Source organism: Bolinopsis microptera, chromosome 4, assembly GCF_026151205.1.
Source record: "Bolinopsis microptera isolate Bmic1 chromosome 4, MBARI_Bmic_1.0, whole genome shotgun sequence".
Lineage (NCBI taxonomy): Eukaryota > Metazoa > Ctenophora > Tentaculata > Lobata > Bolinopsidae > Bolinopsis > Bolinopsis microptera.
The window spans coordinates 3,197,972-3,216,175 of record NC_087075.1 but is presented as its reverse complement, the minus strand read 5'-3'; the positions used below and the strand labels follow the sequence as shown (position 1 = coordinate 3,216,175).

The 18,204-nt window shown below is 37.9% G+C and overlaps 3 protein-coding genes across 3 annotated transcripts in view; 1 reads left to right on the top strand and 2 right to left on the bottom strand.

Moving 5' to 3' along the window:
- Positions 1-35: 35 nt before the first annotated feature.
- LOC134813901 (prefoldin subunit 3-like) lies at positions 36-769 on the bottom strand. The gene is given in 2 exon segments (XM_063821833.1): positions 36-514; positions 517-769. Coding segments are annotated over 2 exon segments (546 nt in total). The 5' UTR covers positions 764-769; the 3' UTR covers positions 36-215.
- A 1,538-nt stretch (positions 770-2,307) lies between these two features.
- LOC134814361 (zinc finger MYM-type protein 1-like) lies at positions 2,308-3,458 on the bottom strand. Its single transcript, XM_063822459.1, has 3 exons — positions 2,889-3,458; positions 2,608-2,730; positions 2,308-2,376 (listed from the first exon to the last, which is right to left on the bottom strand). The coding sequence occupies exons 1-3, from the start codon at positions 3,456-3,458 to the stop codon at positions 2,308-2,310; spliced, it is 762 nt and encodes a 253-aa protein (XP_063678529.1).
- A 6,297-nt stretch (positions 3,459-9,755) lies between these two features.
- The window catches only part of LOC134814360 (transformation/transcription domain-associated protein-like), a 46,718-nt gene continuing 38,269 nt past the window's right edge, over positions 9,756-18,204 (top strand). Inside the window, 13 exon segments of the mRNA XM_063822457.1 lie at positions 9,756-9,975; positions 10,499-10,528; positions 11,324-11,445; positions 11,612-11,752; positions 11,868-11,972; positions 12,155-12,283; positions 12,462-12,613; positions 12,829-13,024; positions 13,329-13,511; positions 15,833-16,030; positions 16,173-16,283; positions 16,524-16,626; positions 16,844-16,992. Of these exon segments, the coding sequence (XP_063678527.1) occupies positions 9,813-9,975; positions 10,499-10,528; positions 11,324-11,445; positions 11,612-11,752; positions 11,868-11,972; positions 12,155-12,283; positions 12,462-12,613; positions 12,829-13,024; positions 13,329-13,511; positions 15,833-16,030; positions 16,173-16,283; positions 16,524-16,626; positions 16,844-16,992 (1,782 nt within the window). The 5' untranslated portion in view covers positions 9,756-9,812.

The window sequence follows — 18,204 nt, the reverse complement described above, 5'->3', positions numbered from 1 at the left end:
CTTAGTTGATTTGTAACAAAAGTAAATACGCAGAGTTAACAAATACCATATAATTAACCAAATTCCAGATCTCATTGAACACCTTTTACATTTTCACACAGTGCAAACAGTAGGAAAAAAACCACCAGAATGATAATATGATTATGACAGAGAAGTGAAAAAGATCCTTTATAAAATATTTACATTTAAATACTAAAAGTACAGAGGTGATCAGACTATTTATCAGCAGCAGCCTTCCTTCGCTTGAAGTCCCAGTTATATACCCTCGCCATGTTGACCTCCATGGTGGTTATCTGGTTAGAGAGGTAACCTAAGTCATCCTCCAGCTGGTCAGCGTTAACAGTGGCAGTGTTCAGGTTCTTGGTCAACAGGGTGATTGCTTCATCAATTGTGTACTCAAGCATCACGTTAGCACCAAGCCACAAGAACACTTTATCTGTAGGAGGAACTGTGGCAAGAGCGTGGACTTGATCAGACAGCATGAAATGTGTTTGAAACTCCTCTCCTTCTTCAGCATATGTTGGACAATCTCGAGAGTCTTTTCGATGTCAGGAACTTGAGCTCTGAGTCTTTTCTTTCTTTGCAGCAAATTCAATTCCATGTATTTGTACTTTTGGAGTTGTTCATCAAAATCTTTGAGTACTGCAGCTGCATTCTTTTCAGGGGTAGTGGATGACATGTAACTGTCCACATCTTCAAGAAAGACTGCCTGAGGGATGCCCCTGTGTTCTCTGTCTACCTTGTCTACCTTGTCGGCACCCATCCTACCTAAATATTTGATGGTCACAATAAATCATAATAAATTTCAATTTTTGACAACAATTACTAATTGTTTTGTTCAAAGGACATTGAAGATTGTAGGGACATTTTCCATATACATTTTAAGGGGAAATATTTATAAATCAAATCGAGTCGAATAATAATGACACAACTTTCGTTTGATGAAAGTTTCCAATCAAATCATCACACATTATCAAGGATATTTCTAAAAATTAATAATTAAACTGAAATGTTAGGTACACTGCATCCAGTAACCTCACCAAATCGGGGAAAGAAATGATCAAAACATTGAAGAATTCCGAGCTCCAAGCCAAGTTTAATGCTATAGCTGAAAGATGTGGCACCTCCTCTAAGAGAGCATTACTAGCAGCAAGAGAAAAGGGAGCGTCCAGTTGGCTCAACACATTGCCACTTCAGCAGTATGGCTACACTCTGCACAAAGAGGAGTTTCGTGACAGTGTCTGCTTACGCTACAGCTGGTGGATACCAAACACTCCCATCACCTGTGGATGTGGGAAAACAAGTGATCTTGACCACCTTTTCACCTGTAAGCTAGGGGGCTTCGTGATTATGACCCACAACAACATCAGAGACACAATGGCAAATCTCCTTCGTGAGGTATGTCATGATGTAAAAGTTGGACCCCAGCTACAGAACTAGAAGGTAAATGAGGGTGACTGCCTCAACCCCAAGACTATAACAGGTGACCAAGCTCGGCTTGATGTATCTGCTAGAGGAGTTTGGACTCCATTTGATAAGACCTTTCTTGACATAAGGGTTTCACACCCCAATTGCTTATCAAACAGGACAAAAACTCTTCAAGAAGTATACGAAGAGAACGAGAAGGAGAAGAAGGACGAGTACTTGGAGGGAGTGTTGAATGTAGAGAAGGCTACTTTCACCCCGACTGTATTCCTCAAATCTGGAGGAATGTCTAAAGAGTGTAAGCAGTTCGTCAACAGAGTAGCAGACCTCATTGCAAGAAAAAGGAAGGAGAGGTACTGTGATGTAGTAAGACATGTAAGAACAAGGATAAGATTTGCAATGTTGAGAACAACTCTGATTGCTCTACGAGGGTACCGAGGAAAGAAGGTGGACACCAAACGTGAGATTCAGCTATCATAAGTCTCATACAACCTCATCCCTGCCCCTATACTATAATATGGAGTAGATCATGATCATGAAATTATTGGTAGCAATGAATTGTGCTCTGCCAATTGCAACACTTAAAATTTGATTGTGCTCTGCCTATTGCATCACTTGATTTAATTGAATGTATTATATAATATATACTGTTTGACACACTTTTTACTGTTAAAAAAACAAAACAAATACCCAGTAAAAAATTATTAAAACCTTTTTTTAATGCAAGATATTCATTATGTTTCCCTTTGTTATTACCATTATTGGTTTCCTCGATTCTTCCTAATTCTTCTTTCAAAACATTCCAAACATAACAATCATTGACAAAACTTTCAAAAGTCACATTTTTCCCATTTTTAAATCATTCCAATTTAACTTTAAAACTTAGAGCTGTCTCTCTGCTCTCTTCTTGGAGTTCTTGACGTCCAGAGGGAGTTTGTTCTGACAAAGTCTCTCCGGAAGAAAAGAACTATGTGTTCATAATATGGCCGATTGATTTATGCCTCCCTATATACAGAATGTCCCTTTCCAGCCTCTCACTCTTGAAAATCATTCAATCAGATAATACATTCAATTTAACCATATGATACAATTGGCAGAGCACAATACACTAGTATATAGCACGGAGACACAACAGACGCGACGTTCAATTGTTATACCCAAGTCCCGTAATTTCTCGACTACAGTTTCCGCTACGTTCTCCGCAGTTGAGGAACTCATCGCAACAAATCCGAGAAAACTCTCTTTTATTGTGAACTTCTCGTCCTCCATGACAACATACCGTACAACTATGCTTAGTTGATCGATCTGAAATTAAAAAGCATTATATAGTTATAAGCATACTTTAATATTCTGTATGTAATTTCAAGTAAATTGTAATGCACGTTGACGACAGAAATAAAACTTAAGCTATTTTACTTATTCAGTTCTCATGACATAGTTTCAAAATTCAAGGGCAAACAAACCTTGCTGATGTCGGTCATGGAGTCAAGCAGTAATGCGAAGAAAGGAGCATTGATAACTTCTTCGACGATCTTGTCGGTCGTTTTCTTAGCTATAAGGCAAATAATCTCGTTTTGTACGGTAGGACTCAAGTATTTGTGGCGACCCTTTTCTGTTCCAATTGTTTGGCTCAGCAAGTCATCATATTGTGCCAGCAATTGAATTAACTCCAAGAAATTGCCTCCACTACACGCTCCATCCCCCACTGTTTCTCTGTGTCCCCTTAGAGGCAGGTTCATGCTTGCAGCACTTGTGATAACAGCAATGACCCGCTCTATCACTTTTGACCATTTGTTCTCCTCCTCTCCTTGCTGTTTCAAACATCGCATGGTCGATGGGACTATCTTTGAACTGCACATAGCAAAGTTCTTATGGCACTCTCTGTGTCCAATTGACTTCTCGTGTAGGTCAATTCTTTTCACAAGCCCGTCCTTCTTGCTCAGGGTCACGCCATCAGCCCACTCAGTCTTTCCTCTAAACATCCAGCAGATGTTGCAGTATGCTTTTTTGATGTCGGCAAAAATCATAGCCATTTTCTCAGAATTTTGATACCTCTGTGCTGACAAGTGTAATAATTCTGCAGGATAGCAGGCTGGCATGGACCCTGGTCTATAATGTTCCTCTTCAGATCGGCAGTTAGCATTACGTCCCTAAAGAGTTCTTTGTCTGTTGGGTATTCCTTTATCGATAACAGCTGCAGGGTCTCCATGGCAGCTTCTGAAATTCATCAAGCATTAACTCAACGAATGTGTATGTGCTATGTGATGTGTGTACTGTCAGTGATTTATGGTGAGTGACAACTAAGAATTATGATCTAGCCAAAAGGTCGTAGAGTGAATAGTGATGATCATTATATTGCCTATTGAGCTAAGAAACATCAAAAATGCACGACGCACAAGGCACACAGACTAGTACTAAAAAAACAATTTCCAATCTTACAATTTACAACAAATCGGTAACACGCTACTAAGTAGTAGCCTTTCTTTCGAGTTTGATAATGGTGTTTGTTGGCAGTCATATCTATTAGCAAGGGTACGTTTCCTCTGCACCACTTTACAATTATACTTCATCACTCGGGTATTTGTCTATTTCCCTTTAAACTTGAACTATTCAAGATCTAAATCGGTAATCAGCCCTCATTATATAACATAATATCCACTCTATTGGCTATTATAATTGTCCATTTGATATCTCCATATCTTCCCCCCAAAATACATCTCTAGTAGCTGACCAACTGCATTCTCCAGTGCAGTAACCAGTTATAAACTTCAAAGATTTTAAATAAATTGTACAGTATGCAGTAGCCAGTACGAGATTCACAAAAATCACATTTCGGAAGAGCACACAGAGCACAGCATTTTGATTTCTGGCTTTTACTGTCTGCACAAGCCACAAAGCTTTGAATTTTAGTATTATTTAATTTGCACTGCCAATTGGTATTTGACAAGTCACAAACAAAAGGAAGTGTTTGAATTAATAGTTAATTAGAATCAATTTATGATTGGTACTAATAACTGAAAGTTTACACTTTGCGACCGAACCGACATATGGATTTTGGATTCTGATATAATGATTGACGGACAAAATACAAATCGGGATGTTCTGACAAGCGCTCGATTCTTGTAAACAATATAATTTAAAACCAGTTTAGATAAAATGCGCGGCGTAGTGATAACAAACTAGCGCGCGTTTTAATTTTAAATTTTAACAAAATTCATCATAGAATTCAATTTTTATTCTTCGACATAATTAAAACTACAATGTTGCTGGCTAACTTATTAAAATATTTTATTGTATACATCGAGCATCCCTTGACTACATATGATAATTTAACATTTACAAATTGTGGCGTCGATCATCAAATTCGATGGCCCTAAAACACATCTTGCGAGCGAAGAGAGCGCGCTCCAGAAAGGGGAGCACTTTTTGAGAGGAGCGGGGGAGCCTAAAAATAACGTTACGCCACTGCTCATAGCCTTTAGGTGATAGGTGATAGGCAATATGAAATTACACATCTTACTTTAACTTTATCCCGTCACGCATGGACTTATTAATTAACAGCTGGTGGTGGTGTCATCGTTTGTCGTACTCAAAACGTGTCGCTGTGAGAAGCCTCATTGAGTGCGCGGCGCGGCACAGTAACGCATCGCGCTACAAGCGAATGCCGGCCCATCGAAGAAAATCTTTTTACTTTGTATTTTAACCATTATAAAGTATGATTAGTCGGATATAGTACTGAGTGCAAACAGTCCCCGAAACGAAAAAGCAAACATTTGATTTTTGTTTCGGCGACTGAATCGTTGATGGGCCGGCAAATATTTAATGTCGAGTAGTGTCGAATACTCATATTAACATGATTATTGATTTAATTTAGGAATTGTATATAACTATCTTTGACCAAGTTTAATTGTTAATAAGAATGCACCCAGCACTGGGCGCGCGCGGCGGCTTTGATGCTAGCGGATACAAGCTTGAAGTTAGGCAGTACAGCTGCAGTACAGCTGCAGAAAAACGCCGCGCGCGTTCACAGTTCAGCGTACGCCTTTTCGTTTTTGATTTTACAAATGACAAAGCAACTTTTAATGATTATTAATGGAATTATCGGATATTTATAATTTAATATGTATTGATTCTTCTGTGGAAAATAAAAATTGTATTTTACTTAAAATTGTATTTTACTTTAAACTTCCTGACCTCTTCCTCTACTTCTGTCGATTTATGATGGTATAAAGCAGTTACACCTTTATGTAAGGTGAATCTCTATAAAATACCGATTTTCTTTTACTTCTTTCGTCGTTTTGCGCTCCCACTAAATCGCTGGCCCAAATTTTGGAAAATTCTTGAAAAAAGACCCTAATTAAGTGTTCAGGGTAGGACATAAAAGAATAATCAAGATCAGTGTATTGTTGGACGCTAATTCCGAATCATCCCATATATATCAAAACCGTAAAAACCCAAAACACGTAATAATTTTTGGGCGAGCAAATTAGTAAAAGCTGTCGTTTTGAGCAAAAAGTCGAATTTACTATAGCTTATTATTACTGTATATTCCATTTTATGACAAAACGATTATTTTTGATTTTATCCAATTTTTATATTGTGTGGCATAAAAGTATTTTATAAATTTTCATTCTATTGAGAAATTTGATTAGGTTTTTTAAATAGATCGTTGCTCTGTTAATTAGCTAAGCAACGATCTGGAAGGGTTGACATCATCAATCAAGTAAGAATGTCTCATCACTATATTGTATATACACATTGTATAGTAATTTATATAGTACACAGCAAATGGATGTAGGTGCGCGCCGCGCACATTCACTGGTCTGTGTTTAAAATTTGGAGTATTGTACAAAATCGAGCGCTACTCTCAACTCTTAATCATGTCATTTCGAAAATGAAACAATACACTTCATGTCGTGCTTAACGGTTCTAGTGGAGTATAGTATAGCTAGTGTTAGTATATTTGTAGCACAAGTGCTGAAGGGGTACCTTTTATTCCCTTTTAATTTTTATTTAATGATGCCCCTACAAGATCTATGATCTTTTAACAAGACCCCCTACTAGCAATTACCCAAAGATTCGTGCTCACTGACTATTGTTGTAGCTAAGTTTATCGGAAATTTGGATGAGTAGATTACAGTGAGAATGGTATTTTTCCCAAAGTTCCTTGAATATGATTCACATGATATGGCTTAAATGGTATGAAGCTTCAAGCTTTAAAAAACTGTCATACAATTTCAAGTTTAAACTCAGGTCAGGTTACTTTACCGATCGTCAGCCTTATAGCTTTGAGAGTTTGGATTTATTGCAGTAGTTAGATATATTTTGAGTCATCACTATCTCCTAGCCTCTCGGTCTTTAATTCATACCACACCTCTTTGCTGCATAAATAAACAAACTGACCCGGCCTCATTTTATTCAGCCACTATCATGATACATCGACTTAAGGGGGAGGAACAATGGATATTTTTTTGTGAAACTTGATTTCGAGATAGCAGTTGACCAACAAACTAGGACCAGTGACCGAACTTTTGAGGGGGTCCCGGACCCCAACCGCCAAACGGTGCCCGCGGGGCAGCCACGCCCATATTTGGTCCAAATTAGGCCCAATTTAGCCAAATACCCTGAACATGCCCAAAACCCAGATTTTAGGTGCTCTACTTGTAGCTAGTGGTCTCCTGAACTCGTATATGAAATTTCATCAAGATTGGACAAAAAATGACTGAGTTATGGGCCAAAAACCATATGCCCATATTTGGGCATACCCACCAAATTTGGTAGATTTCGTCCCATAAATTGGGCAAATATCAATATTTTTGAATGAAACTTACTTTATAAGAAAGGTAAGCCTAAACTACATATTCTCTGTAAGTTATAGCTTTATATCTGTTTAAATGTGGATACTAAGGCGAAAAAACCACAAAAAATGAACTAAATTGCCCGTATCTTGGTTCGCGATATTCGCGGAATTGATCTCATTAAAATTATAACAACTCAATCAGTTTTCAAAATTTTTCCATGAAATTTTCGGAATCGACTCGAAATCGCATTTCCACCTTATTTTGAGAACAGAATTTTGATTTAGGCCTCCAAAAAAATTTGGCGGCCAAATTCCAAAATTTTCCCGGAAAAATTCAGAATTTGGCCGCCAAATTTTTTTTGGCTAACATAACAGGTGGAAAAATTTGGCGGCCAAATTCCAAAATTTTCCCGGAAAAATTCAGAATTTGGCCGCCAAATTTTTTTGAGGCCTAAATCAAAATTCTGTTCTCTAAATAAGGTGGAAATGCGATTTCGAGTCGATTCCGAAAATTTCATGGAAAAATTTTGAAAACTGATTGAGTTGTTACAATTTTAATGAGATCAATTCCGCGAATATCGCGAACCAAGATACGGGCAATTTAGTTCATTTTTTGTGGTTTTTTTTAGTATCCACATTTAAACAGATATAAAGCTATAACTTACAGAGAATATGTAGTTTAGGCTTACCTTTCTTATAAAGTAAGTTTCATTCAAAAATATTGATATTTGCCCAATTTATGGGACGAAATCTACCAAATTTGGTGGGTATGCCCAAATATGGGCATATGGTTTTTGGCCCATAACTCAGTCATTTTTTGTCCAATCTTGATGAAATTTCATATACGAGTTCAGGAGACCACTAGCTACAAGTAGAGCACCTAAAATCTGGGTTTTGGGCATGTTCAGGGTATTTGGCTAAATTGGGCCTAATTTGGACCAAATATGGGCGTGGCTGCCCCGCGGGCACCGTTTGGCGGTTGGGGTCCGGGACCCCCTCAAAAGTTCGGTCACTGGTCCTAGTTTGTTGGTCAACTGCTATCTCGAAATCAAGTTTCACAAAAAAATATCCATTGTCCCCCCCCCTTAATATTAGCAACGTTGGATAAACATCTTGAAAGTTGGGTGTTGAAGTAAAACATTATGAGCGCACTGGCTAAATCATGCTTAAAACAAATATAACAAGCCATGTGCAATCGCAGATTGATTTAGACTGGTTCTTTTTAACTCATCTTGTAGGGCAAAATGGTAATATTAAATTCTTTATGTTTTAAATAATAAAAATGTGTTAAAATTTCGGTTAGCAGGAATGTTTTAAAGGTTATCAGAAAATAGAGAAAAATGTTGATGGAAACATATCTGAAAATTGCTAAATTTGTTGAGTCATCAGATCAAGATGCAGCATCCTACATCAGTGAAGCATCAACAGTTTTTCAGTGCACTCACAACACTGTTCTTGCTATATTCATGCAGATTGTTCAGAAAAAGTTGAGAAAAGTTTCATACCTCTACTGTGACCAACGAGTACAAACAGACCATTGGAAACAATTCAAATCACAGAAAGATTGTTCAAAAGAAGCAATATACAATGTTGCCAAACGAATGGGTCTTCCACCTGTTATGTTAGCTAAGATGTTCATTGAGATTAACGAGTTAGACAAAAATCAGACCTCTACATACATTCTCAGGAATATAAGTGTTATTGAAAACACAATTTTCAGAGATCAAGTTCAGTACTGTCTTGAGAATGATGACCAATTTGGGCCAAGCATTGATCTTATTAAAAAATCAATTGGTGAAGAGTATGAGTTAATTCTTAAGGACAAACTGACGTTCATGAATGTACCCTTCAAAGATGAAAACATTCTTCGTGATCAGGGTTATGATAAAACACCAGATTTACTTTTGACAGTTCCAATAGCAATTGGGGATCATGTTATCAATTGGATTGAGAGTAAAGCGTCCTTTGGTGACGAGGTCTCACACAAGCAGTACCTCAGAGAGCAGTACTGGAGCTATTGGAATAGGTTTGGTTCAGGACTGGTCATATACTGGTTTGGATTTGTTGATGAGCTCGCCGAGCAGACATTGGATAAGGGGATTATTATCATGGATCACATGCCTTCAAAAGTTGCTACACTGTTTTAAATTGAAATTTGTTTTAAACATAATTTGAGATAATTTTAAAAACATTACATTATGAGTGCGTTTTAAGTTTTCTGATTCTGGGTTGTATTTGTATAGAGCAATATTTTTTAACCTATTTCTATTGAACAATGCAGATAGGTACTCGTTAATTTGTTATGACTTTTATATAAAAATGTATTGATTTCACGGAAACATTGTTTAACAGACCTCCAACATAGTAATAGATCAATCACTAGTACAAACATAATTATTTAATGAGCATAACAATTAAACATTGAAATTGCAGTTTGTTTTTAACTTGCATTTAACTTTGTATGAAATTAGTCCATCCCATTAAAACAAAATATTCCTTAAATATTTATTTATAAACACTGAACCATTCCTTAAGCAAATGTAGCAATTTCAACTTTAAGGAGATGTGAGCCTGTGAGAGGTGTACAATGCCAGGTACAGGTGGTAACCATGATATGGACCTTCCACTAAACACCCAACCCATGGAGGTTGGCGTTCCACCCCAGCAACAACAGCTGGGGACAGACAACGATTTCACCTTCTTCAAGAAGTTTAAGCAGTACGTCAGTATCATTACTGAGAATGAACGAGGTACTTACTTTATGTGTGCTTTACTTATCTTGTGTGTGTTGTAGTTGGTTTTGTGACTGTTTAAACCAGGTTAGCACGTTTTAGCACACCTATCGAAATTCAAAGCATTTGAAACTAATTAATTTAGGTCTGCAAGTTGTGTAAATCCAACACCCATACCGAAGATTGTTAAGTTACGTAGATTAATCAATCACTATCCATAAAGTATCTCATCTTACTCCTTATAATGCACATTGAAGTATTATTAATTTAATGAATTAATAAAACATAGGGTAAAACCACTTCACAACTTTCAAAGGGCTCACTAAGCCTTACTGCACCTAATAGTCAGACCCATTAAAGTTAAAGAGAGTATTTGGCACTTACCAACGTGAGACGTTCGCTCCTTCCCGACGTTCAGAATATTGTTCATTACTCAGCTCAGTATTACTCATGAAATTCAAAGCATGTTAAGTCTTAAAAGTTTTTAGATGGTATACCACAACTATGTCATTTCTTTATCTAAGGTTTGTTACTTTCGCAGATCTGCCTCTACATATCGTCAACAATCTGGGTAAGTCGCCAGATTCCTTTCGTGGTCACGTGACGTCATCCCTCGTGGTGACGTTACTCTTTAGATTAGCTTTCTTGACCGGTAGCCTTCTGCAGTATTACGGCTACTGTTTTGCTTGAAACACACTGTCACTATCATTTAATCTTCATCTTCTTTTTTTAATTTTGACAGTGGATTGAACAGCCTTGAAATCAGCTTTCCCTAATTCTGAGAATCTGACTTAAGTGATGTTTGGTTAATTATCTAATGTGATTTGAACTTTTTAATCTTAATTGATGCCCATTTTGACAGAGTATGGGTCATTTAAAAGCAAGCATCCCAATTCCCAATATTATTCAACAATATTCATGAAAATGTAATGGTTAAAATTTTGATTGCCATCATTGCCAATAACAATGAATAAGACTAACTCATTTCTATTTTTGTTGATATAACTCGCCACATTTTCCAGTTTACGATTTCTCGAAAGTCACGTGCTATGATGCTCCGGATTTTAAAATTTTAGGGCAAAAGCCCTCCCATCAGGAACACGTTCATTCAGCATAGCATACATACATATTACATATTCACAGAAAACTATTCTACTTCCACCATATAGTAAGCCAATGATTATACAGTCGTGTCCGCTTTATTCTTATTATATTAACGTTCATTTCTTTCTACCTTAAAATTAACTTAAATGTCCACAATTGAAATGACTATAAAATCACTGCTGGAATGATTTGAGTTAACATCACGGAACATACAGGACCATTCTAGAACTATTTTAATCTTAAATAGCAAACATAATTTCAGATGAAGGAAGCAAGTTCAAGGCCGCGCAGGAACTTAGCGAACATCTGGAGTTTATCGTACAAAACTCTTATTATAACGAGTTTCTTATCTATCTTCTGGACGAGTTTCTAAAGTTTATCGAGGCACGTATTGTAGGCTATTATGGGTATTTTAACCTTGTACCCAACAACAAACATTGGTATTTTGACCATGACGTAAATATTTACATTCTTGATTCTTTGATTAATACTACATAGATTGTTGCTTCATGGTTTATCTCTACAAATGTTAACTAAGTATTAATCTCAGGCTGGAGAACCAATCTACCAAGAAAACTCCAAAGCTCAGATCCGAAAGTTGGTACTGGAGATTATACACCGTCTACCGCGCAATACCGACTTGGAGCCCCATGTGCGCAAGATACAGAGCATCATGTTTAGACTCGTCGAGGTTAGCCGCCATGAGGGGGATCCACTTTTAGTGGGAGTGTGAAATTTAATAAGAAAGATTTAATTATATTAGATCTTTCGGTAATTACGGTAAATTAATAATTATTAAATTGCAGAGGGAAAATGAGGATTGTGCTCAAGTTTGTATGAGGACTATTCACGAAATTCACAAGACTTTTAAACCTACAAACCCGCAAGATGCTCAAGATGCTGCTAATGAGGTGAATTTATATATTTTTTAACCTTAACAAATGTCACAAAAATCACCGTTACCAATCATTTTAACGTATCCAGGCTACTACTATACGGTGTCGCATAGCAGGGATAGCCCACGCCCCGCCGTGGCTGCAGGCTGCTGGTGAAATATAACTTATTAGTTTTAACACTTTCTAACTATTCTCAGATCCGCAAGTTCCTCCAGTTCGTCATAGGCTCGTTCACCAACCTGCCCATGACAATGAGACATGTGCTGATTAACGAGACACCATCTGGGCAAACTGGGGGACAGAGGGAACCTAGAAACATACCCAAGGTAACGTTATTATTATATATAATAACATTTAATGTTTTAACATAATGTATTATTAAATACGGAAGTTTTTAAATGTATCTAGAAATACGTCCCTTTGCAATTGACCTGATGAAATCGGAAATTTTGGGATATTAAATCAAATATTTTACCCATTTTAGCCTGGTATAAATACCCTCAGGCCACACAGTCACTAAAAGTACTGGCAGACTTGCCTCTACAAGTTGTTATCTTCTACCAAGCGTACCAGAGCAAGATCGAGGAAGATGTTTCTAAACTAATCCACATTATGATCAACAGTACTCTAACTCTACACCCTGAGCATGCTATCAAGTAAGGATTGTTTATTTTCTAGATGTTGGTGATAGTGGAGAGCTATTTAACCTTACCACTACGTCTTGTTTGTTTCTATTCGTGAGTCTAAATTCTACATTTTAGTGTAGGTATTGTCCATTATTGTGAACTCCCTCTCTAATTACTATTTAATTAATTAATTTGGATGATAATTTAATCGATAAGCCAGTTTGCTAACCCTTTTTCTCCCCTAGAAACCACGAACACTTTGTACAAGAAGCTTTTGTGGATTTCATCATGGTCCAGATCAAGACTATCAGCTTCCTAGCCTTCATGATAAAACACAGACCCTATCACGAGATCATAGAGAACGACAGTGTTAACTTTATAAAGGGGCTCATTGCCTGCTTCAAGTTCTGCCCCGCTGAAGCACCTCATCTTAGAAGAGAGGTAATAAAAAGAGAGGAACTTGTGGGATTTACTTTTATACTATTTACAGCACCAGACTAGAACAGACTACAAACTATCGTATTATATCGTATTATATCGTATTATATCGTATTATATCGTTTATATGGTGCAGACTATTACTGTCGACCGTAGTAATAAGGAGGGCTGGTAACTGGTAATTATTAGACATATTAACGAAATCATAGTAATTAATTAGTAACTGATTAGTTACTAATTATCAGGTGATAGTAGCTTAATTAGTAGTAATTAATTAGTAACTGATTAGTAATTTCCCCCCTATCAGGTGATAGTAGCTTGCAGACACCTCGTTTCCGCCAACCAACCCGAGACGCTGAGCTTCAGGTACCGTATGGTTAACTTCATGGACGACCTGTTGGACGAGAGTGTGTTGATCGGGACAGGATGGACCAACAAGGAGGGGAGCAGAAGTTTAGCTTACAGTACCCTGGCTGATCTCATACACCAGGTGATTTTCTTTCTTTTTTCCCTTTCTAAGAGAGGCTGGACCTAGATGGCCCACGAGAGGATAGCATGAGGATGCTCTGCCTCACTGCCTTACTCTGGGGTATGGCAAACCTGAAGGAGGTGAAGGGGAATGAGTAGTGGTGTGTCCCCGGTTTAAAGGACCAGTTAACTGAAAAATTTGTAGTCTCCAATTTGGCTAAGATTTAAATCAGCTGTGACAAACTGGTAAAGAATCGTATCGCCGAAAGAACCAACTCTCTAGCGTACGTGTAACGCGTGTTATTGCAATAATAAGCTGTGGCCTCGTGACGTCACGAAGTCCCTCAGTGCGCGCTGGCATAGCGTAATACGTTGCAAATGTTTATCGTTGTCATTAAAACACGTGTTACTCACTCAAATTTTAGAATTATGACTATTACCCGAGTTCTCCAAAATCCTTATAGTTTTGGCTATCATCCTAACTAAAGGAATAGCTGATTGGATGTACAGTGCTCACGTCATGATTTTAAACAGTGATATAGGTTCTTGGACAGAGGCGGGTGAATGTACGGTTAGAAAGTTTCTGCTATTACAGTTCTTATGTCATATGTGATAATTTTGGATTGTTTTCATTGCTTAATTACACAAGCAGGGAGACTGTACCGATTATTTTTCCCTAGTCCATGAAACTCTAACGAATTTAAAAGGATCTAGATAAGTAGGAGCTAGTTTGTTCAATTCCGAGAGCAATTATATTTATAGCATAGCGAAATTTCTAACTTTAATCTGCATGTGTCAGCCAGTACAGGAGACAAGAAGTCTGGCTACTTTACGGCCGTTCCTCTGGGACCATTAGTAGAAGTAGCTTCTATCAGAACAGTGCCGTGGGAACAGAATTCCCGCCAAAATACCCGGTCTACCAAATAGTAATAGTGATTGGAGTGTACGGTGTGCGGTGTGTTACAGTTTTGAATTATACTTCGGCTTACCTAGCTGTTATCCTAATTGCATTATCATCGGTACATAACATAAATAAACTACAGGTAAGTTTAAATACCAAGTGCAAACGTGTTCAGTCAATCGACCCACTGAACAAATATAGAATTTCCAAGATCCTATTATTCTTTGGCCATATATTAATACGGCACGATCGATTGTTAGATGGTTAAACGACCAACGTTAATCTATACAATTCTAAAACTATGAGCTAGCACTTTAATCTAAAAATACACTTTTTATATTACTCCTGATTTTTACATTTCACGTAAAACATTGTCGCCACAGGTTGATCATGGACACTAACAGCTTAATTTGAGATAAATGACTATGAGTTTCTCTAAAGTTAACTCTAAAGTTGTGTAATCCAGTCATTTATGGACATTTATGGAAATGAACCTGCAAATGTTCAGATACTCACGAAACTTTGCACAGACCTTCCCGAAGGTATGAATAAACGATTTTCGTTTGGAGACATTTGTTTGACAGTGGAGAAAACCCAGGAGGACCACGCCCATATTGACCCAATAACGTAACCGACCCCTTGCTTCTGAAGGTCGTAGAGACTTCAAAATAGGCTTAAACGAAGCCACATATGCATGTTTATATAGGAGTTATCGAGCAACACATGGCCTAAAATCCTTACTTTTCGAGAAATTCGCCAAAAACCATTTTGGGCGTGGTGCTGAGCCCATTTTCGATAGGATCGTGATAGAGTCTTTAGACACTAGACAGGGTGCAAAAGAACCGCAATTAGCATATTAATATATGACTTACGAACAAACATATGCCTTAAAGTGCTTACTTTTTCAGTTATTGGCGAAAAACTGATTTTCGGTTCCAGAAATCATGCAAAACTATGGGTATCTGGTAAATTGGGCTATGAAGGCCCTAAAGGTTTTTGAATGTGTGCAAATTGTGCAGAATGGCCATGTTTATATACAACTTATGAAGCAACATGTACCCTAAATTACTTACTTTTCGAGTTATTCGGGGAAAAACATTGTATTATGTCCATTTTTTACCTGTAAAATACATTCTCACGAGCTCCTCTGCGCGCGCAAGGGACTTCGTGACGTCATCGCCAAAATAATACAAACGCTATTTACACGCGTTAGAGAGCAGTTAGAGATTTAGGAATTTCGACTCGTTGCTTAGTTTGCTATTTGTCACAATCTGTCAAAATATGAGTATAACTTTTTTTTCAGTTAACTGGTCCTTTAAGTCAACTGATAACGTGACCCTGCAGCATTGACGGACTTAAAATATTTGATTGGAATTGTTTTGATAAATGATAATAACCTATTTTAACATGTATCATTATATGACTCACATTCCGTCGCTCAGGTACGAGATAAGTTGTCACTGAAGCAGCTAGCAGGAATAGTGAACCTGTTCAGTAAGAATGTACATGACAGTGACCTTACTCCAAGCATGCAGAACATGGCATGTAAAATCCTCATTAACATTGTGGACTTTATCAATAAGAAGAGTGAGAAGGAGACACTGTATACTGGACGTGAGCTGATGATGAGGATGCTGGAGGTAATTAACTAATTAACTAATTAGCTGATTAGTACTTTAAGTGTTATTGCTAATTGGGTTATTAGTACTCTTGTTGATTGATAAAGTTTCCTGAAATGTTGCTTATTGCGCTTTAGTAACCACTAACAAATTGTTGTCCCAGGTGTTTGTACAAAAGTTCCAGATGATAGCCAAACACCAGTTACCAAAACTCTTCGCTAGATGTGCCAAGCAAGTCGGCACGGAGATTCCCACTTCATTCCCTCGCGAGGCAGTAAGTTACAGTCGTCACTTTCACTTTCACTTTCACTTTCACTTTCTCTTTCACAGACGTGCTTATGAAATCGGTACTGAAATCACCGCTTATTTTCTGTCGTAAAACGTATATTATCGCTATTTAAGTTTTATATTTGTTTAAGCAATGCAAATCTGTTTCAGTATTGTTTTTCAGTACTGTTCCTTTAATACCAATAAATACACAACTATTATCTTTACATAATGTCTGTTGCACCAGGAGGCTCTTAACGAAGCAGCCATGTCATCAGCGTCCAACAAGAAGGGACAGAGTAGTCTAGCTGTGGCTGTAGCTGATTGTAGAGTCCTCGTCAAAACTTTGGGTTAGAAAAATTTAGAATTAAATTAATTAAACTCTGGGTTAGAACATAGTATGTTCAACATACTCATTTTCTAATTTCTGTTTGCGAAATCTAAAAAATTCAGTTCAATTAACTAATAGCAAATTTATGATGAATTCCAAGCAAATTGTAAGTTAACTAAGCTATTAAACGACGTTAAAGTTAAACAATACCAACTAAACTCTCTCTCCCCCGGTAGTTTGCGGAGTAAAGACGATCACGTGGACGGTGGGTTCCTACAAACACCCACCTACTCAAAACCAACAGAAGTTCCAGCCAGGGGAGACCTATCTGTTTATTAGACTCCTTAAATTCGGGTTAAAATGCCTCAACATCTACCGGATACAGGTGCGTACCTTTATAATATACCTTTATTATGCTAGTTTCTGGATACAGGGATAATATTATGACATGTTACATCATGCTAACAAAAATGTCGTTGAGTTTTTTATTGGTCATGTTAATTGTGAATAATCAATTTTAAACATTGTGTTCTCTATCTTTGTGGGTAATCGTACTGTAGTGCGACACGTACTCTAGTGCGAAGTCCGACAAAAACACCCTCTGTCGCACTACCGTACGTGTCGCACTACGATCCAGGTAGCGTACTCTAGTGCGACAAAGATCCTGTCTTATTTCCAAGTTCAGGTCACATCCTATCCTTTTTATGGACCATTAGGTGACTCGTCGGGTCGGTTCACGTCACTTATTTCGAAGTGATCTTGCGGATACGATTCGTCGGTTCACATCGACACATCATGTATTTCGAAGTGATCCACTGATCATAATTCCTTCGGGTCAGTTCAAGCCACGTATGCAGTATGTGATCCACTGGGTAACTCGTAAGCAGCATATGATCCTCATTCCTATCACACGCTTCGTATGAAGGTATATCCAAGCATATGAATTTGTTATCTCCGATTGGGATAACAAATTCATATGCTTGGGCCATATATAAGGTCACGATGATTCTACCGAAGCATCGAACAACATCAGTAACATGACTTAGTCCCGGAATACAACGCAGAGAACTCAGCAGTACGGAAGTACTTTCAGATGATCGGTGCCATTGCCTTCGTGGACCTTGGAGACATACTGGATACCTGGACGCAGCTGAAAGTGAAAGAAACCCTTCCCCCGGAGATGGATTCCTTTGCTGACTACTACGAACGTACCTGGGTCGGAACACAAACCTCCTCTCCCCTCTACGCTCACTGGATCTGGAATCAACGGGATGCTGTCATGGCCGGATTAAAAACATGATATTGCAATGTCAAATTTTTTTTATTGAATGTGATTTAAGTGTTTTGTCGCACTTTAGTTCGTGTCGCACTACAGTCCAGGTAGCGCACTGAAGTGCGACAGTGTCGGCCTTGAAAATTCTCTGTCGCACTACGGTACGTGTCGCACTAGGATCCAGGTAGCGTACTCTAGTGCGACAGTGTCGATCTTGAAGGTTTCGCACTAGGGTACGTGTCGCACTAGGGTACGTGTCGCACTACAGTACGGGAATCATCTTTGTGTACTCACCATATTATCGGAGCTTCAAACCAATTCTGG

Bases quoted from the DNA above. Each gene is read 5' to 3' on its own strand.
- LOC134814361 (XM_063822459.1), bottom strand. From the start codon at position 3,458: ATGGCTATGATTTTTGCCGACATCAAAAAAGCATACTGCAACATCTGC. The intron at 2,731-2,888 runs GTTTGTTTGCCC...TTTTAATTTCAG, and splicing joins CCATGACCGACATCAGCAAG to ATCGATCAACTAAGCATAGT. The intron at 2,377-2,607 runs GTAGTCGAGAAA...TTTCTTCCGGAG, and splicing joins CGGAGAACGTAGCGGAAACT to AGACTTTGTCAGAACAAACT.